A 23,225-nucleotide genomic window follows, 5' to 3' on the forward strand; every position below is an offset into this window, starting at 1 on the left:
ACTAAAAATATCAATCTAAACAAGGATAGCAGTTTTAAGATAGCTTAAACAAATTTTTGCTGTTCTCTGTTGTGCTTTTAATTTTATATGCACCACATTTCTAATTCAAATGAAATAAGTATTTTATAAATATTTATTTTTTAATTATTTCTATATGACATGACTAAAACAGCTTAAAAATTGGTTTAAGATGTATAAAAAACAAAAATGACAACAAATAAAATGGTACCAATTTATGTAAAATTTTAGAAAAGCTTAAACATATTGATTGTAATGCTAATGTTATTTCCAGGCCAAATTAAGATTTTTGTTTAGTTCCGGGAATCCCCCGTACAACATATAAAAATCCCGGGAATTTTGTGCACTATTGCCAAGCACGTGGTTTTGTGCGTTTGACAACTGTCATTCGATCCAATTCCAAAGACTTTTCTCAATTAGCTGGAAGCTAGGCAGTAATTCCAAGTTATTTTTTATAAAGTGATTTCTGGAAATCCCAAGTAATTCTGGGAAATCAAAGTAATTCATGACATATTGCCAGTAATCCTGGTAATTCCATTTAGACTGGTCAGTAATCCTTGATGCTGGAAACCCCTTGCATTCTTCAATTGACCGACCTTTCCTTTTGTTGACTAGCGATTAGAACATTATCTAAATCCTGTGTAGTTGACTGACAATAATTTGAAGTTATTTTTTATTTACATTAAGGTGACAACACAAAACATTCCGTCAGTGGGGGTGACATTGCACAGGCTAGACCTCCGGTGACCGGTTTTCAGGTTCTCCGGTGGCCACATCCGAAGATCATATTTGGCAAATTCCTGAAACCACTCTTCCGACATATCAAACTTCATGTTTTTAAGAGAGGAGTGTATAACTCATGTCCCCATCCAAAATCAAGAAGTGTGATACGTCGCATGACTAGTTTACGCTGTTTCCTAATGCGGTTCCGGATGTGGCCACCGGAGAACGGTGGAACCGGTTCCGATGGGTCTTATGGTATATAATATTATTCTAGGATTGTTTTGCGTGACTGTTCACAATTGGAATAATCTGACACTTTTTCCAAAAATCCGGATCTTCCGGTGGCCTGTACTCCGGCCACCGGTCCGAGCAGTGCGATTTTTCATCGGATTATTATTCCTGGTGCAAAAACGAAGCTTTTGGTGTATAGCAATCGATGTTTTGCGCGAAATCTTGTTGCGGTTATTTTTTGGGTCCTTTTTTCCCACTGTGCATTGGGTCTGGGGGATGAGATGTATGTGTGTGCAATAGGGTGGGTACGTTGTTCAAAAAGTTCTCGGATCAAGTTTTAGTATGGTTCCCCTTGTAGGGCATGCCCATAGGGACTTTCATGCCAAATATCAGCTCATTTGGTTGTAAACTGGCTGCGCGCATCAGTGTTAAAGTTTGCATGGGAATTACTATGGAAAATTGGAACTTTTTGTTCAAACGCTCCTACAGGTCTGGGAAAATCACGCGCCAACTTCTGGTATGGTTAGGCCTATGGGGAATGGTCTGGAGAACACTTTTCCCGAAGAGAGCATATGGATTCGTTGTCCCTAGACCTGGCGCATCAGCAAACAATCCGATGTCTCCGGAATCAACGGTTTTCCCTCAAAAAGCATCAAATTTTCCTTAGCATGCTATGAAAGCTTGATGAACACCGCGACGCCATATGTCAGACAGCTACCACGTGGGTGAGAAACGTATGGAATATTTAATTGCAAACCTTTTTTTAACTAGAAAATGATCATTTCGAGTAATCCTGATATTATTTAGTCGAATTCAAAATCTTTGCATAGCGAATTTGTATTTTTTTGCAAATAATTCAACCACGTGGTAGCTGCCAGACGTATGGCGTCGCGATGTTCATCATGTTTTCATAGCATACTAAGGAAAATTTGATGCTTTTTGAGGGAAAACCGTTGATTTCGGAGACATCGGATTGTTTGCCGATGCGCCAGGTCTAGGGACAACGAATCCATATGCTCTCTTCGGAAAAAGTGTTCTCCAGACCATTCCCCATAGGCCTGACCATACCAGAAGTTGGCGCGTGATTTTCCCAGACCTATAGGAGCGTTTGAACAAAAAGTTCCAATTTCCCATAGTAATTCCCATGTAAACTTTAACCCTGATGCGCGCAGCCAGTTTACAACCAAATGAGCTGATATTTGGCATGAAAGTCCCTATGGGCATGCCCTACAAGGGGAACCATACTAAAACTTGATCCGAGAACTTTTTGAAAAACGTACCCACCCTAGTGTGCAACCAACTAAACGGGACCACGCGGTCCTTTCTTACAAATTGAGTTGTTTCCATGTATTTTAGGTTAATATTCTATACATGCAAATAACTCGCATAGGCATTTGGAGGGTGTTAGCTCTGCCGAGCTTCGGTGACCCATTTCTACGCAGGCTACAAGCCCCGCCCTAAAGAACGTTTGCATCAATCGGATTCAAACGTTATTTAGAACTTCCGATTTCTTATCCGTGGACGAGAAATCAGCGCGTATTTAGTAGGCAGATTTTTGTTATTCGTTTGTTTTGGAAAGATCTCACCAAATTTCAGCTGAAGTCCTGATGATCATAGTGACAGGTCCAACGACTTGTCGTGCTGTCTCACTCGCTGTCGTGTAAATCAATCTGCATTGGGTCTGGGGGATGAGATAGGGTCAAAATGAGTTTTTAGGGATTTGACAATTTCTCAGGTTCTTCTCAATGAAATTAAATTCTGTCAAAATGGTTGTGTATGGGACATCTTAAGATGACTTCGCTGAAAAAATCTCGTTCCTAGAAAAAATCCTGTTATTTTGGCAGCTGTCTAAAGTTAAGGTACGTTTTTGGCCAATAATTTCGTCTCGAAAAATTAACTTTTTAATATTTTTGCTGGAATTGCTCGAAAAGTACCTAAATATTTGAAAATCTCTACTTCAAATATTTTAGCATATCAAAACGATTCCCTCGAACAAGAAACACTGTTGGATGACTTGTTTTTACAATATCGTCTGCTGTGTGCTATCTTGTTACATATACCATTTTGGTCGAAAATTAGTTAATGATGACGTTTTGCTATACTTAACAAACACTACAAGATACTTTAACCGGATTTTGGGAACGCACTTCCGTTTCCCGGATATCACAATACACACTTGTGACATAGACCAATTTATCATCAAAATCGTGCATACTTTTTTCACAAGTGTACAGTTTTACTTTCGAAACACACGTGCTTTTCAGATTTTTGTTTACATAAATTACTGTATCTTTACTGGTGTAACCAAATCAGTTGAAACTTGGAGCGTTTATTAAGCGATAGTATACGAACCGATTGCTTCAAAAAGGTAGTAGAGCCAAAGCACATTTTTTTCAAATTTTCAATATTTTAAGCACTTTTTCATAACCCTTCGTACAAAACAATGAAATCTGTAGTCTTCTGAACAATTTTCACTATTTCTTTCATCAGGTATTTGTTTTTAAGCAGAAAAATAGCCATTTGAAAAACATTTTTTTTGCATGTTATGGACCCCCTTTTCCTATAGTGGACCCGGGTCCATAATCCGATTGTGGGTCCACTAACTATAGGCAAACTGTTATTTTTATACCAAATTTAACCGATATTTGATGTAGGTCTAATGATAGATATAATTAATAAAAGATGGATTTTGCTCACTTTTCATCATAAACAAATATGTTTTGTTTACAAATTTGGCTATAAACAACAAAAAAAAAACCTAACAGGCATTTCAACACATTTATTTCTGAAGAATATTAGAGAAAACGTTTAAAAACCACCGTTTGATTTATTATAAACTATTACGGCTTCAGCATTTTTGGTACTTTTAACATGAAAACAGTTATATTTATACTCATAATTGAAAAAAATATGCGTTTGGGTTGATTACAACAAGCACTTATTGTATGTTTAATAGAAACTTTTGCTTAAATACACAGTTTTCTTCATTTGTGAAGGTTAAATCAACATGGGTCCACTTTTAAAACAGTCCGGTTTTTCGTTGTCCTATATTGGACCCCCCTAATTTTTTAATTCGCTTTATTTTAGTAAAATTCCTTAAACTAACATTATTCCGACTTGCTAAAGTTAATTAATCAGTCAAAAAATGATTAGATAGTTAATTCAATCATAAAATATGAATGCAGTTTTGTTGTGAAATTGCTAGTGGCCATGGCTGATTTCAGATGTCAAACTCAAAACACTTATTTTGGTGAAAAGGACAATTCAATGTCAGTCAACATAGTTTCAAATGATGTTGATCATGCCAAACAAAAGATTTGTAGAACAACACGCTAGAAATTGTGATTTTATTGAATTTTTCATCAAAAACCCTTCAGAGGGTCCACTATAGGAAAGGGGTCCACTAATGGATAACCTACCCTACGAGAATTTCCCCTAGATGCAAATAAGTTGGTTGGATGCAGTACATGTACATAAAAACATCTTCAAAATTAATAGTTCAAGACAAAAAAAATGCAATACATCAACCTAAATATTCAAAAGCTATTATTAAAATCATCCATTTCGTAAAAGTGTTAAGAGCGAGTTTTTCACCGATGTGAAACAGGTCGTATCGAGGAGCTCCGATTTGGATGAAACTTTCAGGGTTTGTTTGTCTATACATGAGATGAACTCATGCCAAATATGAGCCCTCTACGACAAAGGTAAGTGGGGTAAAACGGACTTTGAAGTTTGAGGTCCAAAAAACATGAAAAATCTTAAAATTGCTCGCATTTCCGTAAAACTTCATCAATTCCAACTCTCTTAGATGCATTCGAAAGGTCTTTTGAAGCACTTCAAAATGTGCCATAGACATCCAGGATTGGTTTGACTTTTTCTCATAGCTTTTGCAAATTACTGTTAAAAATGGATTTTTTTAAAACCTTAATAACTTTTCCCAACAGCCTCCAACACCCATACTCCCATAGGTCAAAAGTTAGGGAATTTCATGGACTATAAGCTTACGGTATTAGCTTTTTGGCCAATCGCAGTTTTTCTCATAGTTTGACGATTTTTCTAGAACATAATACCGTAAGCTTATAGTCCATGAAATTCCCTATGGGAGACCTATGGGAGTATTGGTGTTGGAGGCTGTAACCAACTGTTACAATTTCCTCAGGTTTTCTTCTTTTTAATGTGTAAATGTTATTTGTACCAGTATTTTCTATGGTCATTTGTGTTACATGTTAGTAGGGTTTAGCTTTTGAAAGCAATATACATCAATTTAATAAATAAATAAATAAAATAAAATAAATAAATAAATAAATAAATAAATAAATAAATATTGTTAAAAGTAGATTAGTAGGGTAAAGTCATGCAGGAGATTACTAATTGTTAACACACTGAACAACACAACGGGGTTACACACAGTGGGTACAACTTGTCTTCGAGAACAACAACAATACCGTTAAGGGTTACAGCACAGAACGCATCTTCAACATCTCTCGCCCCGCTTGGTGATGAGAAGGAGAAGTGGAAAGGGTATGGGGGTGGCACCTAAAGCCAAAAGGAGGGTTCGAGGACATGTTGAAGACCGCCACCGGTCACTTAGTCCCAGGCGTTCGTGTGCCCAACACCAAAAAGTTAAAGTGGAGTTTAAAGTCCAGTGTGAGAAGTGGATCCAGAACCTGTGTGTTAGATCCAGGTCAATCAGGTGAGACCATCGTCGGGGTGGTATCTTACGCTAACTTAACCTACTGACTAGAAATGGTTAGTACGGCTGGACTAATTCCCTGATTTCCTCCCAGGACCTTGTAAAAGACGTACAATTTGTACGCGAGTGGTTGGTATCCGTGCCTTTGGAACCGCCATTTTGAGTTCCGACCGACGCGGTCGATCGGATCGGGCACACGAGTCGGCCCAGCCGGTGTGAATGCCGTGAAGCTTTCCGGTTGCGTCTTACCGTAAAAGACCTACCGCGCTCTGGCCTGCGGGCCATCATCGTTAAGGAGCGATTTCTCGGGCAAGAACTGCCCTAATTCCCAAGGAGAGACCCCTCTCCCTGCTGTCACTCCGGCCTTGCCTGAAGCTATCCAGATTGGATTAAAATTTGCGAATGATGTTGTTCTTACCCTGAAGTTTAATCATGGATCTAAGTAATTCCATCAATATTATGAATTTTAATGCTCGCTCTTTAAAAGCGAAAGAAAATGAATTTTTCAACTTTTTACGAGTTCATAACGTGCATGTTGCTGTTATAACCGAAACATTTTTAAAAACTGGCACTTATTTGAAAAGTGATCCAGATTATAAAGTTATAACTAATAACCGAATGAATCGAAATGGCGGTGGAGTTGCAATAGTTATCCACCGTAGTATGACTTATAGCACGTTACGTGACTTTAAGTTAAAAGTTATTGAAAGTTTGGGCATTGAACTTGAAACTTCTTTTGGGAAAATTATGATTGCAGCTGCATATTTGCCTTTCCAATGCACTGGGGAAAATAAAAATTATTTCAAAGGGGATTTGAATAAACTTACTCGGCATAGATCTCGATTTTTGATCATCGGTGATTTTAATGCCAAACACCAATCTTGGAATAATTCAAAAGTAAATTCCAATGGTAAAATTCTGTTCAGAGATTGCACTTCTGGTCTTTATTCGGTTTTATACCCGAATGGGCCAACTTGCTTTTCTTCTGTTAGAAATCCATCAACAATTGATTTGGTTTTGACAAATCAAAGTCAGTATTGTGGTCCTTTAGTGACTCATGCTGATTTTGATTCTGATCACCTTCCAGTAACTTTTTCACTTTCTCATGAAGCAGTTACCAGACCCAATAGTTCTGTGTTTAATTACCACAAAGCTAATTGGGACAGGTATCAGCATCATATTGAGAATAATTTAAATCATGATTTTGTTTTAGAAACCAAAGCTGATATTGATTCAGCCTTGGAATCTTTAACTAATGCAATTTTGGATGCTAGGAATATTGCTATTCCTAAAGTCCAAGTCAAATTTGATTCTCCCATTATTGATGACGATCTTCAGCTTCTGATTCGTCTGAAAAATGTTCGCCGAAGACAGTATCAACGTTCTCGTGATCCTGCACTGAAGCGAATTCAAAAAGATTTGCAAAAGGTTATTGACCACAGATTCACTCTCCTGCGAAATGAAAAGTTCGCAAGAGATGTCGAACAAATTAAACCTTATTCCAAACCTTTTTGGAAACTTTCAAAGGTTCTTAAGAAACCTCAAAAACCCATCCCTTCTTTAAAAGATGGTGATAATATTCTATTAACTAATGGGGAAAAAGCTCAAAAACTTGCTCAGCAGTTTGAGAGTGCTCATAATTTCAACTTGAATGTTTTGAGTCCTATTGAAAATCAAATTTCAATAGAATTTCAGAATATTGTTGAACAAGAATTTTCATCAGATGAAGTTTTTAATACGGATCTGAATGAAATAAAATCTATTATCAAAAAATTTAAAAATATGAAAGCCCCTGGTGAGGATGGCATTTTTTACATTTTAATTAAAAAATTACCAGAAGCAACTTTAAGTTACTTGGTCAAAATTTTCAACAAATGTTTTGATTTGGCATATTTTCCCAGTAGTTGGAAAAATGCCAAAGTAATTCCGATTTTGAAACCGGATAAAAATCCTGCTGAAGCCTCAAGCTATCGGCCCATTAGTTTGCTTTCATCTATTAGTAAATTATTCGAAAGAATAATTCTTAATAGAATGATGACGCACATTAATGAAAATTCAATTTTCGCTGATGAGCAGTTTGGATTTCGCCTTGGGCATTCAACTACTCATCAGTTGTTGAGAGTTTCAAATTTAATTCGAAGCAACAAATCTGAGGGCTATTCTACTGGCGCTGCTCTTCTAGACATAGAAAAAGCATTTGACAGTGTTTGGCATAAAGGTTTGATTGCGAAATTGAAAAGGTTTAATTTTCCGATTTATATCGTGAAAATTATTCAAAATTATTTGACGGATCGTACTCTGCAGGTATGTTATCAGAATAGCAAATCTGATCAACTACCTGTACGTGCTGGCGTCCCTCAAGGAAGCATTTTGGGTCCAATTTTATACAATATTTTTACTTCTGACTTGCCTGATTTGCCCCCAGGATGTCAGAAATCACTTTTTGCTGATGACACAAGCATCTCCGCCAAAGGCAGAAGCCTTCGTGTCATCACAAGAAGATTACAAAAAAGCTTGGATATTTTCAATTCTTATTTGAAAGAATGGAAAATTACTCCAAATGCTGCAAAAACTCAACTTATTATTTTCCCTCACAAACCAAGGGCTGATTTTCTTAAACCAAAAAGTCATCACATTATAAAGATGAATGAGGTAAATTTAAAGTGGGAGGATCAAGTGAAATATCTTGGACTTGCTTTTGACAAAAACCTTACTTACAAGGATCACATTGAAAGTATCCAGGTTAAATGTAACAAATATATTAAATGTTTGTATCCACTAATAAACAGGAATTCTAGACTTTGTCTCAAGAATAAACTGTTAATTTATAAACAAATTTTCAGACCTGCCATGCTTTATGCTGTGCCGATCTGGACAAGCTGTTGCTTAACCAGGAAGAAAAAACTTCAGAGGATTCAGAACAAAATTCTGAAAATGATTCTGAAACTTCCTCCCTGGTTCAGCACCAGTGAACTTCATCAATTAGCCGAAGTTGACACTTTGGATGTTATGTCCAATAAGATAATTGATGCATTTCGACAAAAATCATTGCAGTCTTCAGCTGCATTGATCCGCTCTTTATATAGTTTATAAGTTAGTTTTAAGGTATCCCTTTTCCCTTTTGTACATGTAGGACCTCCTACATTTGAAATCACTGAATAGCGAAAGCTACAATATTTCATGAATAAATGAAAGTTGCTAGTATTTAAAATTGAGGTGAAAAGTCATCGTTTATGATTGGACACTCAATAATATTTTAACTGAATGAATGTACATGGAAAAGAAATTTGAATAAATATAAATTAAAAAAAAAAAAAAAAAAAAAAAAACTCTGAAAGTTTCATCCAAATCGGAGCACCTCGATACGACCTTAAATATATGAAGAAAAAAAAAACTTAGATTGTGTTTACCTAAAATTCGAGTTTTTTAAGGAACTTGAATTTTTTTCTCATAAAGCCCTTTCAAATATTTTTCTTAGTTTATGTCGCCTCTAAAACCCCGGTACGGTGCTGAAATCGTTTACAAAACGTTGTTACTGTGTATAAAGAGTTAATCCAATCTAGGAAGTGAGTTAAAATATCTCCGTTATGGTATATAAGTTGTGTTCCAGAGCGTTTTGTAAAGTAGAGTAAGGATGTTGGTTAACGGAAGATTAGGTCAAGAACGTGACGAAGACATCAAAAAACGTGTCTATAAAAAGGCTAGCAGTGAGTTGTTGGCTATTCTTGAGCAGTTTGGGGGATCAATAGTTTCTAAACGATTTGAGAATGTTGTGTTGTACTGTGATATCCCGAGAGACATCATGTTTCCGTTGGATATTGTCGAGATATTCAAAGATTTATCTGATGACGAAGAAACGATGAAGTTGGATAACATCGAGAAGGCGCTTTATTTGGATTGGTGCTCAAAAACGGTTTGGTTTGTAATATGAACAGTTCTGAATGATATTGTATGTATTTTAATTCTTCAGTTATGTTATGCACACGTGATCTTCGATGACATTGTGGATAACAGCAAGACTCGTTATGGAAAGCCCTGTTGGCATCGAAGAAGCGATGTCGGACTGTCGGCCGCTTTTGATGGGCTTTTGATAGACAAATCGATTCATTATCTCATGAATACAAAATTCAATCGCGATATTATTGATGCCGTACTGGAAAAGTTATTCTTTTTGAACGCAGGCCAAACTTTGATCGACACGTTGAGCAAGGTTGGTGATTTTGAAAACTTTAGTAGGGCATCGTATGAACAAGTTGCTAATCTCCTAGATTCATGTATTATAACATTGCCTATTAGGATGGGAATGAATCTTGCAGGGTAAGTATTTAAATTTATTTATTTATTAGTAGGTACTACTAAAATTTACGCTTCTGCTCTTAAATATCATAAGTGAAACAGAAAATTAATGACATCAATTATTTTTCAAGCATCACTGACCTAAATGCAGTAGATAAAATGCAGACAATTACTTCAAAAATGCAAGTGCTGTATCAAATGATGAACGATTACCAGGACTTGTTTGGGGACGCTGGGAGGGTGGGAAAAGAAGAGAGCGATATTCAAGAACGCAAATGTTCCTGGTTTGCGGTCAAATGTTTGGAAAAGGCAAGTTCTGAACAAAAAGAGTTATTCAAACAAAACTATGGCTGTGATGGTAAGAAACACTATTCCTTGGCGATATACTGACAATAATTTTAAATTATCTTCATTACAGATCCTGAAAAGGTAGCCAAAATTAAAGAACTTTACAAAACATTGCAATTAAAGGAAGAGTACAACAAGTGTAAACATGAATTATGTAAATTGATAGAAGCTGATATCGAAAGAGTTGAACTACTTAAATTGCAACGGGCACTATTCGCAGTGTATACAAAAATTGCAAATTCAAATGTCAATGAAGCAAATGTTTGATGAGTGTTAGGATTACATATGATTGTATAAATTACAAAAACAAGTAGACTTATCCTTCGGTAAATTTGTTTAAGCGTTTTTGCTGTAGCGAAACAATTAAAGAAGAAGTACTACAATGTTTTTACATACAGTCCAGACTCGATTATCCGAAGGCCTCGGATTTTTCGTTGTCTTATTTATATGTAACTGTCATGCCAGAGATTTTCAGATAGAAAACTCGAATTAATTTTTAGATTTTAATTGTAGCCATTATTCGTGGTAACTTTTATAATAGAGTTATCTACGTGCGCATGTATTGCGTGTACGTACACGAAAAAAAATTAGGTTAAATTTTGTACCAGCCAGCAAAACAAATGGTGTGCTAGTGTGTGTGAGATCGGTCTTAGATAGCTCTATAGGAGGATGTCAGAGAAATAACTTAAACGTGAACGGCCGTGGCTGACTGGTTACGGTGTTCGCTTTCTAAGCGAATGGTCCTGGGTTCGATTCCCATCTGCTCCCAACGAGAAAGTATAGGAAATATTAATCTTGAAACTCTGAACATGAACGAAAAATCAAAGTCGCCCGAGTCGGGGTTCGATCCCCCGTCCTTTGGATTGGTAAGCAAAAATGCTAACCACTAGGCCATCACGGCTTGGTGAGCGACGTCTGAAATTAGGAATACTGTTACTATCAAACTATATACGCGCTGGGTCCTTGTCCATTTGACAAGGGTTCGGAAGTTCTAAATAACGTTTGAACCCGATTGGTGCAAACGTTCTTTAGGGCGGGGCTTGTCGATAAAAGCGGAGGGACCTCGCGCTCGGCTAGCCAGCGTAGAAATGGGTCACCGAAGCTCGGCAGAGCTAACACCTTCCAAATGCCTATGCGAGTTATTTGCATGTATAGAATGTAGATCTAAAAAAAAATACATGGAAACAACTCAATTTGTAAGAAGCGACCGCGTGGTCCCGTTTGGTTGGTTGCACACACACACACACACATGTCAGAGAAATAACTTAAACGGCCAATGAGTATGTCATAATACATTAATATATTTTACGGATCACGTTCGTTACATCGCGGTTGCAGGTGTGATAATTTTTATAAATATGTAGAAGCCATAGAATAAAAAGTGGACAAAATCATAATAAGAATAATAATCACAAAACAAAAAGAGGCACATTTCTACAAAGATTGAATAAGTAACATAAGCTCTTCCTTGAGGAAATCCTTCAGCTCGCGGGATTCGTGCTCGTAGTTAAAGTTGAACACGATCGTCGGCACCAGGCGCAGATCGTACAGGGACTTGTCGTGCTCTTCGTCGGAGTAGCGTTGGCCGGTCGGCGAAATGAGCGCAAACTCGGCCGCCTCGTGCATCAGACAAGACTGAACAAATTCGTACACTTGGGACAGTTTTTCGTACACGTTGAACGTTCCCTGCAGGTACACTCCGTTGGGAAAGCGCACGCGAATGAGTGAAAATTTGTACCGGTTGACGGTGCGAAGTTCTTCCTTTTCACGCATCGCTTTGGTCTTGAGGACCTGCGCCTGCTCGAGCGCTTCCGAGCGGAGTTGCTGTTCGCGTTTTATTTCCTCAGGGGAGATGCGGAAGAAATCCGGCGGAAGGGTTGTTTTGCGAACCTGCGAGGGCAGCAGCACTTGGATGTTACGGTCCAGCTCGAGGTGGAACGGTTCCGAACATTTGAGGGCGTCGATGAGGCTTTCTAGGGTGGTTTCCGACTCAAGGTTTTCCTCGGACCAGATGAGATACGGTTCGTCGTCGAGCGTGATTTCCGAGAAGCCGGCCGAGTGGAGCAGTTCCAGCGCGCCATCGCAAACCTTAATCTTTTCGCAGAACATTCGGTTGGTCATGCGAATCTTTTTGTACTTTTCCTCGCTCGGATGGTTGACGATATTTTCCAAACATTTGGTCAACGTTTCCACGCACGCGTCGACCTTTTCCTTCGGGTTACAATTGTAAATGATGAGACACGCCGACAGGCCCTTTTCGTGCTCGAGCTGTTCGTAGAGAAATTCTTTGATCTTCACCTTCCACTCCTTCCGGGCCAGTACTTCCTCGCTGATCAACGGGCACCGGAAGTAAACTCCCTGCACGGCCAAATCTTTTCGCTCATCTTCCGATAAACCGCTTGTGCTGTCCCCGGCCGCGGCTGTTCCCTGTTCCTCTTTGGCTTTCCGCTCGGCTTCCAGTTCACGTCGCACCTGCGCTTGGATGGCCGCTAGTGAAGTGTTGAACTCCTTCTTGTCTCGGCCTTCAATCCGAGCTAGCGCCGCGTTGGCAGCGGCCTTCGCCTCACTGGACAGTTCCTTTCGCTTCGGCGGAACGTACACATCTTTGCTGCTGCTGCCGCCGGACTTGCTTGAACTAGACGAGGGTGCGGGACCTTCCGAGTTAAGCTTGCGACCCGGTCCAGCGGCACCGAACTTTACCTTCTGCTTGGCGAAGAATTTCTTAAGCTTGTTGGACATTTCTAGATCCGCGGGCTGTGCTCCTTCGGCAACTTAAGTCGTGCCACGGACAACTTTAGCTCTTCGATTTCCTTGGCGGTACCTGTTGAATCACGTCGTAATTACTCACTTGACCTTGCTAATTTACGAACAAAAAGAAAATCGATACTCACTCGGCCGGATGAAGCGATCGGTGATTATACTTCCGTACTTCCGCCAGTAGAACCCAATCAGCAGCAAGTTCACGCACAGAATAACCAGAAACGTCTTCCCAATGTGCGCCTGGAACTCGGTAAACTCCAACGGACTTCCAACCGATCCAAGCCACTGGCCAACAAAGTTCCGCAAAAAGCACCAACCGTCCGCGAGGATGCTAAAGTCAAACTGCTCGCTCAGCAGTTGATCCCCCTCGAGAAGCGTCTCTGAACCGTCGTCGGTGGCCGGCACAACTGCTGCTGCTGCTGGGGGAACCTGCTCCGGAGGGGATGACGACACCGGAACGGACGGGGCCGAAAACGACGACGGAAGTTGCAGCTGGCTTAGGTAATCCGACAGCAGTGATGTTAAATTAAGCAGTGAAAACACATTGAAGTTCATTGAAGCAGCGACAGTGATGATTTCACGCGGGTGGTAAAAGACGATTTTCTTCAAAAAATAACTTTTTTTCCATCGACCTGAGAAATTTTTTGCGACTGCCTTGTTTTTCGTTCTTTTTCGATGATGATAAGACAGAAACGTCACGCAGATTTCGCACTGTAAAAGAAACTACCCCAGTGTTGAAAGTACGGCGAGAAGGGAGGAAGTAAACGTTCAACGGGTTTTACCCAGAAAAAAAATTCGCCGGCCTCGAAACGACGCGCTGCACTTTCGGCAAATGCGTGCTGTCAAATCCAAAGACAAATCCCATACTGCGCGTTTTGTTTTTGATGATCTTCACGCTTACCAGGGGAACTCAAATTTGAGTGGATCCAATCAAAACGGCGCAAACCGAAGCCATACAAATTTGACATCGAGTACCCGAACTTAATTTTAACATGGTGAAGCCGATGTCAAATTTGACATGCGCCGGGTACCGGAAAAATCCTCCAGGAAAGCAGGAAAATGGTTCCGGGGGACGGATATCGGTTCGGAATGATACTGAAAAGGAAATTGTCGTTCTGGGCTAGTTTTTTGTTGATTTTATTTATATTTTAATTGTGTTAAATTATAATTTTCAGCATTAGGAGCAACGGTTCCTCCTCCAAACCTTCGTGCTACTGCTCGTACCGGAGGATTTCCACCCAGGACATCTTGTTTGGCGGAATTCAACAGAATTGACTACGAGTGGACGAGGACTAGCGAGTGACACTTGTCGACATCGTTGGAGAGTTCGGTAACAAGGTTGCGCGGTCTATCGGTTCGGACGATTTAATTAACGATTACGTTCCAGCGGCCGGATGACGATGCTCTTGTCGAGCAGATCACCGGGGACGATCTGCCAGTGGTGAAAGACGGACAGACAGAAGGCTTGGCCTTGGATGTGCGTTCGCAGGTCGGTGTCGAAGCCGAACGAATCGATAGCGGGGAACCGGAGACGGGTACATCCTGGGTGACGTGGCCACGTCGCCGGGCAAGGATGGTGTTCACGGAGGAAACGTAATCGGCGGGGGCTTGCACTTAGACGAAGAGATACGGTTCCATGAGGCGGGGTGTGGCCATGGGGAAGGCGGAGTAGGCGACTCGACGGGCGGTTGGGATGATTTGACGACCTCCGCGGTGGACCGTTTCCTCGGCGATGGATTGGTCGATAATTTTGAACTTGACGTTCCGAATGGGTTCTTCGCAGAGCGATCTATCGTGCGAGCCCAACTTTGCACGATGGCGTCTTTGACGGAGCCGAGCAGGGTTTTGTCAACTTCGAAGGACAGCTTGTCGTTGACGAGGATATGTGAGCTGGTGTTGTACGGGCCGAAGGCCCAAATCGCTCGTGACGCGAACATATCCCAGTCGTAGTTGACCTGGAAAAACTCGCCTCGTCCTCGACCAGACCCTTCTCCAGCGGTTCTGCAATCATCGTTCTTTTTGTTGAACGCCTCGGTAAACCACTTGAGCGAACTCGTCTCGACGACACGTAACACATTGCGCAGGTGTATCACGCAGTCCAGGTAGAGTTCACCGGTGCTGAGATCACGTGCTCGCCGGATTCATACAATCGAGTCGAGAGTAATGGGTAAGATGTGTTGACCTTGCGCAGGCCGTCCATTATTCTAGGGTTTCCGAAGGGTTGACCGGTTCGACGGCGATCTTGATGATGGACTGGGTATTCAACTTGAGCGGCCGGTAGATAAACACGTCCTCGTTCATGTTGACATCGATGATAGTCGAGGTTTTGAAGATGCACAGGTCGATTCCTGGCGATGATCATCTGATTCCCTGGACGCGGTTGAACTCGACCTTATGACGCGCCTCGTAGATCAACAACAGCCCGACCTACAGCGTACAGGAATCTTTTCCCGTCCACGAACGAGTAGTTCTCACCAAGCACTCGAACCTCCTGCCCGGCGTGCAACGTTTCGCTCATAATCCGCGCCAACACCTGGAAAACGTACAATCTTCGAGCTGTACACCATCAACTGCGCGTTCTGATCACAGCTCAGCATGTCCTGGCAGATTCCGTGTAAATTTGGCCAATCTTGCGTGTTCAACGCACATGTCCACAAACCCATAAAAATCCCCAATGAACCGAATACAAATCAACCTTAACAGCGGCCTTATGTTGCACTTCATTTCCTCCTTTGTTACGCGAATTTCAGCTTTGGCATAGAGATCCTAAATAGGGAGACTGGTCGAAGTGAATTTGACGTACCCAAACAGACACGAATTTGACGTATCCAAACGAGCATTTGCCTTTACGCCCAGCAAAACTTGGCAGTGTTGGCAAGCTCAAAACATACGTTGCCAGATCGATTTAGCAAGCTTAGACCAGTCTCCCTATTTAGGGTCTCTACTTTGGCAGGGTATCCACATCCTCGACGACCTGCATCAATAGCTTGCTCAGCGGTTCCAAAATAAATTCCGCAATGCTCCTCTGCGCGGCGTCTTGCCACGGTCGTAGCTATCGTTGATGTCGGGGCGCGAAAGCTTAGAAGACTTGATTTTCCGCAGGCCAGCGTAGCCTGCCTCGGATCACTGCTAGAGATCCTAAATAGGGAGACTGGACGAAGTGAATTTGACGTACCCAAACAGACGCGAGTTTGACGTATCCAAACGAGCATTTGCCTTTACGCGCAGCAAAACTTATCAGTGTTGCCAAGCTCAAAACATACGTTGCCAGATCGATTTAGCCAGCTTAGACCAGTCTCCCTATTTAGGGTCTCTAATCACTGCTTGTACCTAGAATCAAGAAAAAAACATTAAAATGACCTAACAAATCATTGTACACTAGGGTGCCCAGAATATGGGACTTTTTTTCAAAACCTCGCTCCACAAGCTGAATATTGTTCCTTGACCGTTTTTAGGACTCTGGGCCAAATATGAGCAAAATCGGTTATCATTTACCCATTGATACTCGGAGGTAAAGTTTGTATGGAAAAAATCGAAAAAATGTATGGAAAACCAAAGTTTTTTACGGTTTGGTCTGCACGGTGCGCTACTTCCATCCAAATATTCCCAAAAGTGAGATTCTCATTGAAAATTTAATGCACTACAACTTTGTAGAACATACCAAAGCTGTTAGTCTCAATCCTGAAAAGTTATTAGCGATTTAAAAAAGTCATTTTTGTATGAAAAATTTTTTTTTCACCAACTTTAGGCTCGAGTATCAATGGGTTAATCTCATCCAATGTCGCTCAAAATTTACACAGATGCTTAAAATAACCCAAAAACCCGTTTTTCGCTTGTGGAGCAGGGGGTCATTTTTTCTGGGCACCCTATTGTACACTCAACCCCCGGTGGTTGGTCACTTTTTCGTTTGACACTTTTTTAGTTTGTACCCCGTTGGTTGGTCAAAGTCAAACTAAAAAGTGACGAACGGTCACTTTTTACACGGCGCTCACGCACACTATTAAAACAAACGTTTGGTAGTGTGTGTGAACTCCGTGTAAAAGGGGTGTCAAACGTCAAACGAACGGGGTCACGTTTTAGTGACCCCGTTCGTTTGACAACAGTTGGTGTCAAACCATCGGGGTTTGAGTGTACCACCAACCGGAAGTTATCTGGTCATCGTGTCCATTGTGGCCAGCAGCAATTTGCTGGCACTGTGCACGCTGTTATTTTACTGAAACCCATCCGTCCTGTCAAACAATTGTTTAATGGTTTGGTTGGCGTACGAAAACTCTTCGCTCCACTCCGAGTCGATCTCGCAGCCGCGTCGCCGCCGGTGAACCACGATAATCTAAATCCAAAATGCAGTGCATTCCTGGGGGGAGAGAAGGGGGGGTCCGGGTTGGAACTCCACCAGGTTTGTCCGAACGACTCGACGAAGGGTTTGCCGGCAGGAACCGGTCGTAGCAGCACCATCTTCATGCGGTCGGATCGCAGGGATGGCCGGAAAGATCCAGGAAATTATGCGCCCGAGATAGTCGCGGTTGCTTGAGAGCAGGGTGGTAGCTAGGCGAGCGAGCTTGTTCAAGGTTTGGATCATAAAGTTCCGACGGCCAGTGGTGACCGTTACCATCAATGGATTCGCTTAGAACACCAAGAAGTAACCGTTAGAAAGCAGCTTTTCCTCCAAGTAGCCGTTCAACTCTCCGATCGGGTCGCGACGAGCTTCCGTGTTTTGTAGAATTCTGAACAGTTCACGTCGGTCCAGGTTGCTGTAATCCAACTCGAACCGGTTCACCTCTGCACCCTAGGCTCCCCACGAGCTCGTTCGCCTCGCAGAACCGCTTCAGCTCGGCCAAATTGTCATCGAACAGAGAAAGACCGTAGAAAAACAGACGCGGAGTGCTCAGCAGTTTAAAGTTGGAGAAATTGCGCAGCTTCGTGGCCACCGGACATTCGAATCGATGCCACAGCTTCCAGCTCTTCTGCCGACACTCCTTGCCGCAGTACATGGAAAAGAGGCACCCCGGTCAAGGAATCAAGCTGTTGCTGAACTTGACTCCGCAGTGGCTGCAGTTTTCGTAGCACAGGTTGAAATCAATCGCCGCCTGCAGTGGTTCCACATCCATAATCACGTCCCCCGGATTTAAGTCCTTTTCGGCGACCAGGATTAGCTGGTGATCAACCCTCATTCCCTTGGCCAGAAAGGGAATCTTCGGGTTGGTGTCCACATTAATGTCGATCCGCGGACTTGGAACCGTGCCTTTCGAACGGCTAGCGGCAATCTGCTGCTTGCAGTTCAACTCCCTGACCCGCAGCTTCGGAATCAACTTTTCCGGAAAATCATGTTTTTTGGCCAGATCGATATTGTACAGAAGTCGTACTCGCCGTGCTCGAAGTAAACCGCCGACCTTCAAATAAAAAAAAACATACATCAAAACCTAACCTCAATCAAACCACACACGCCTCCCGCTCTACCGATTCCCGTATACCGTGGCCAGCTGGGACGTCTCCTTCTCCGCGAAGCACCATACCAAAGCTTCCCCACACTTCCCGTTCAGATAGAGCCGGTTGCCAGTGTTGCGAAAGCGGGCCGCGTCGGCGTCGCACTTGCCTTGTTCCGGAACCAGCAGACGCTGGTCCATAAAGTCCTGGTACAGCGAAAAGTCGGCCCGGATGGCCCCACGCTCGAGGAGCATCTCCTGCAGTAGGTCGATGGCACCGGTCGCCAGGGATAGTGGAAGCAGATTCGGATTCATGGTTCGGGCAAGATTACTCCCTCTCAATCACAATCCGGCTCAATTACAAACGGATTGGCAGCCGCGAATCTCCCGTCCCAACCTTTAAGGTTTCTTAATATTCTTTCGGAGCGAGGCTTCGAGCAACTGTTACGCGTCGCGACTGTCCCATCCGCGGAACGACGGCAGATACTCGTATTCGAGTCAAGTAATAGCAAAGTTTGTCCATCGATCAACACCTTTTCCGGCTGCGCCATGTGCCAAAGACCATAATCGAGCAGAGAATTATCAGGGCGGCAGATTACGGCGTGAACTAGCGGGTTGATGATCCTGAACGGGACCTCGATCGGTTCTACAAGCTTGACCGCGGCCGGGATTATTAAGGGAGCAACCAGATTGTTGTGCAAGAGAACGCGCTGAATCTGCGGTCTGAACCGGCGATGCCGTTAGCGTTCGCTTTCGACTGCTTCCGGCGGTCCTTTTACCGGCGGACATTTCGATGGGTGATGGTCCCGGCGGGACGGTCGTCTTCCAGGAGGGCCATCGACGAGTATCAAGAGCTAAATATGGAGAAACAAAAATATAAAAAGATGGTAAAACTGCGAAAAATTCCGGAAGTATTTATTGATTTTACTCTTGTATGGCAACGTCCCGTAAAACAACTTTTGTTGCTTCTTGGCTTCCGGTTCTTCTCGAGTGTTAATCAACTCGGGGCGCCATGAATGATGCTGTAAAACATAAAAATTAAGAGATATTTTAAATAAAAGATACAATATCACAAACTTACCTACCAAAACATCCACTCTGAAAATGCTAAGTCCCCAGTATTGCCACCACAGCAGGTACAGCAAAAAACAGGGTTTTGTAGCTTGAAACTGAAGAGCAATTTATTTGCGACTGGAGTGTTTGAAGCGTAAACAAGCAATAGAACATAAACATCAGATGCCGCGACATAAACAAAAAATCAACTGTCAAAAATAGATACCCGTCACTGAAAATGCTAACATCTTGCTCACAGGGCTGCCAGTTAACACTCCTCCTCAAGAGCTTAGCATTAACTATCCTCTTCCATAACGATGTACTCTAACAATTAAACTTGTAAAGCTCTCCTACCTTCTGCGCAACCAACAATACTCTGTCACTCTTCATAACATAGCATCGGTCCCTTTTAAATACAACGTCAAACCCCTTTTGTGTGATAACACTTACTGAGACCAGATTAGTTGAAAGCCCTGGAACATACGATACGTCACCTAGCTTAACACTGGTTGAACAACCGTTACCATCCCGTGCAAACAACTTCACATCTCCTTTTGCTCTCGACTGTAACACCTTGTCGTCCGCAAACTTCACATTCTTCGCTGCCGTTCGTTTTACTTCTTCCAGCTTATCCTTACGTCCAGTCATGTGAACTGTAGCTCCCGAATCCAAGTACCAATCTTGCGATGACTCCTCCTGAATTGCTGCAAAACACACTTCGTCGCTTGACCTATCGTGCACCTTGACAACTGCTGACAAAGCCTTGGTCTGCTTCCCGCCAGTCTTCGATCGTTCATCCTCTGCTCGTGCTTTCTTCAGCAGTTCACAACCTCGCATAAGATGATCAGGGCTACCACAAACGTAGCACTGCCGGCTCGATCCAGGGGCCTGCACGTGTTTGGGACACTTCGCACTACCATTGCCTTTTCTTGTTCCGTGTCTTGCGATCGCTTGTCCTTGCGGCGATCGTACTCCTCCATCAGCTTTGTCTTCACGAAATTCATCGAAAGAACGTCCATCCGCCCGTGTATCGACGCCACAGTGCTGTCGTAGGACTCTGGCAGATTTGCCAAGATGAAACAAGCCTTGAGGTCCTCGTCCATGCGAACGCCAACGTTGCCCATTTTTTCGAAAAGCTCCTCCATTGCCAACAAAAATTCTCGAACGTCACCTCCTTCGGCGAGCTCCATCTTCGAAAGCCGCTTGATAAGTGCCACCTTGCCCACTGAAGAATCCTTCACAAAATACTTCCGCAGCATCTCCCAAGCTTCCTTCGCCGTAACAGCATCCTCTATCTCTCTCTGCAGCGCATCGTCAACCAGGTACCCGATGGTTTGCAGTGCCAGATCGTCTTTGACCGCCCACTCGGGAGATTTCTTCACCTCTGCCTTTGCATCACCGACAACGTAACTCCAGAGTCCTTCTCGCGTCAAGAACTGCCTCACACGACGCTTCCAGGTTTCATAGTTGTCGTAGCTCAACCTCTTGAACCCGAACTTACCACCTTCCATCCTTCCGGCAACTCCCTTCGTTAACTTCCAGCAACTTGCCTTGTCGAACTCCAACAACTTCCTTGGCCAGCCTTCAGCAACTTTCGCACAAAATCCTCTTCCTCTACAACTTCCTGTCGTCTGGGCCCATAACCTATTGCCACCACAGCAGGTACAGCAAAAAACAGGGTTTTGTAGCTTGAAACTGAAGAGCAATTTATTTGCGACTGGAGTGTTTGAAGCGTAAACAAGCAATAGAACATAAACATCAGATGCCGCGACATAAACAAAAAATCAACTGTCAAAAATAGATACCCGTCACTGAAAATGCTAACATCTTGCTCACAGGGCTGCCAGTTAACACCCAGAACTGTCACTTTTTAAATTTCAGCAAAGTCACCAAGCAAAATGAAGTTCGGCTCAGTGATCTCAAATTTGCGAAATAAAATCAAAACAAACCCATCTTAAAATTGACATCGCTGAACCGAACTTCATTTTGCTTGAACGAACTTAAAAATTGAGTTCCCCCAGTAAGCGTGAATTCCTCTTCGAATCGCCTGGCATTGTTGCCAGGTATGTTTTTTATTGCACCAAAAGTGCAGAAAACGGCTGGCATCAATAAGGCTTTCTAGGCCCAGTGAAAAAAATATAATTTAACTCAAAAATGACGAACTCCTCGTCACAGTGTCCTGATGCAAACAATGATCGAGCTGTAGCTGTCACAGCCCTGCGAAGTATGTTGGCTGACATATCGGGCAGTCAGTCAAAAAAACCAGCTAGAAGTCGCCTGACAAAAAAATTTTGCTAGAAAGAGATAGGAAACCTGATGCAAACAAACGTCCAGCTGTCATGTAAACATACTTTGAATGTGTTGGTAAATTTCTGACTAGAAAGCCTTATGGCCACGGCACAGTCAGAAATGCCGCGCGGCGTGTACTTTTGAGAGAAACGTACAATAAGGCTTTCTACGCCAAGTGAAAAAAAAAATATAATTTAACCATTAGTCTACATGAAGAATTTCCCCTATTTCACAAAGTCCGCGTATGCGTCTGCCCGTGGGTTTAAAATCACCCAAGTTTGAGTTTCTGTGAAAAGATGCTGCATTAAGTTGTGCAAACTCTTTTTACCGTACAACACGCCGCCGTATCAATCGCACCGGGGCTGACAAAGCTGTCACATGACTAAAATTTTGACACCTTTATCTCTGCACTTTGGAGGTCCACGGAGGAGAGTCTTGTGATCAATTTTGGAGCACTTTTGCGAGTTTTGCTGAATTTTTCGGGTTTTCCCAGCGAACCAGCTTCCGATCCGCGTCGCAGCCATGCCCTTCTGTGGACCAAAACTGTCCCTGTGCGGACTGATCATCTCCGTGTGGGGAATCATCCAGCTGGTGAGTTTTTCGTGGATTTTCTTTTTGTCGTCGCCAAAGTTAGTCATCGATCCGATTTTGGCCTTGCATCGAAAAGGGAGGACCAGTTGGATTTACCTGGATTTTGTTTTCTCGTTCTTCACTTTTCAGCTGCTGATGGGTGTGTTCTACTACATCCACAGTGTGGCCCTGATTGAGGATCTTCCGCTGGAGGCGCATTATCCAACTCCGGCCGACTTTTACGCAGCGGCCGATCGTGCCTACAGTCAGGTGATTAGCGAATATTATTTACATAGAAATGAAAACTATTACTAAAATACTTCTTCCTTCTTTGCAGAATGCGTACAACTGCTGGATCGCAGCCTGCATCTACGTCGTAACTTTGGTGGTTTCCGGCCAGCAATTTTACGCCAACAGCCGTACGACCGTGGCTTAAACGCTCCGTGGCCACATTCATCCTCCCCTGGGGCCATTACCCGGGGGCTTTAAAAAAAATCAGTAATTATTGTAAAATCAACGATTGTAAATATTCGTTTCTTCTGTAATACGCGCGTCCCGCTACATCAACATACAAACAAACGGATTCAGATTGTGTTCCCGTGCGGAAATCTTAAGCCCCAGAAGATTGTAAGCCCCACATTCCTCACACTTCCGGTCGTCGTCTATGAAATTTGTTTTTCGTTGTTTTAGAATTTCTGTCTTATGTGTCGGAAAAGAACGATGGACACGCGCACTGTTTGTGAGCCAGACTACCAAAATGTTATAAATACAAATCCAACATACATTACGGAAATATAGTGAATAAAGTGTAAAAAAAGCTA

General features: G+C 42.5%; 4 protein-coding genes and 1 pseudogene across 7 annotated transcripts; 2 read left to right on the plus strand and 3 right to left on the minus strand.

Moving 5' to 3' along the window:
* The first annotated feature begins 9,021 nt into the window (after positions 1-9,021).
* On the plus strand, positions 9,022-11,443 carry LOC120418838 (farnesyl pyrophosphate synthase-like). Of its 3 annotated transcripts, XM_039581358.2 has the most exons (4): positions 9,022-9,578; positions 9,636-9,982; positions 10,093-10,319; positions 10,380-11,443. In XM_039581358.2, the coding sequence occupies exons 1-4, from the start codon at positions 9,300-9,302 to the stop codon at positions 10,574-10,576; spliced, it is 1,050 nt and encodes a 349-aa protein (XP_039437292.1). In that variant the 5' UTR covers positions 9,022-9,299; the 3' UTR covers positions 10,577-11,443. The 3 variants fall into 3 exon arrangements, with proteins under 3 accessions (XP_039437292.1, XP_039437293.1, XP_039437294.1); XM_039581359.2 differs by having other exon boundaries at positions 10,093-10,521; XM_039581360.1 differs by lacking the exon at positions 10,093-10,319 and having other exon boundaries at positions 10,380-10,517.
* A 147-nt stretch (positions 11,444-11,590) lies between these two features.
* Positions 11,591-13,048, minus strand: LOC120418828 (UBX domain-containing protein 6). The gene has a single exon (XM_039581345.2). The coding sequence runs from the start codon at positions 13,046-13,048 to the stop codon at positions 11,744-11,746; it is 1,305 nt and encodes a 434-aa protein (XP_039437279.1). The 3' UTR covers positions 11,591-11,743.
* LOC120418829 (uncharacterized) lies at positions 12,990-13,766 on the minus strand. The gene is made up of 2 exons (XM_039581346.2): positions 13,201-13,766; positions 12,990-13,130 (listed from the first exon to the last, which is right to left on the minus strand). The coding sequence occupies exons 1-2, from the start codon at positions 13,622-13,624 to the stop codon at positions 13,051-13,053; spliced, it is 504 nt and encodes a 167-aa protein (XP_039437280.1). The 5' UTR covers positions 13,625-13,766; the 3' UTR covers positions 12,990-13,050.
* A 424-nt stretch (positions 13,767-14,190) lies between these two features.
* Positions 14,191-19,824, minus strand: LOC120418853 (uncharacterized; annotated as a pseudogene).
* A 2,411-nt stretch (positions 19,825-22,235) lies between these two features.
* LOC120418844 (ribonuclease kappa) lies at positions 22,236-23,225 on the plus strand. Of its 2 annotated transcripts, XR_005605630.2 has the most exons (4): positions 22,236-22,425; positions 22,555-22,674; positions 22,742-23,031; positions 23,095-23,225. XR_005605630.2 is itself a non-coding variant. In XM_039581367.2 (3 exons), the coding sequence occupies exons 1-3, from the start codon at positions 22,357-22,359 to the stop codon at positions 22,838-22,840; spliced, it is 288 nt and encodes a 95-aa protein (XP_039437301.1). In that variant the 5' UTR covers positions 22,236-22,356; the 3' UTR covers positions 22,841-23,225. The 2 variants fall into 2 exon arrangements, 1 of the variants encoding a protein (XP_039437301.1); XM_039581367.2 differs by having other exon boundaries at positions 22,742-23,225.

This window comes from Culex pipiens, chromosome 3, assembly GCF_016801865.2.
Source record: "Culex pipiens pallens isolate TS chromosome 3, TS_CPP_V2, whole genome shotgun sequence".
Taxonomy (NCBI): Eukaryota; Metazoa; Arthropoda; class Insecta; order Diptera; family Culicidae; genus Culex; species Culex pipiens.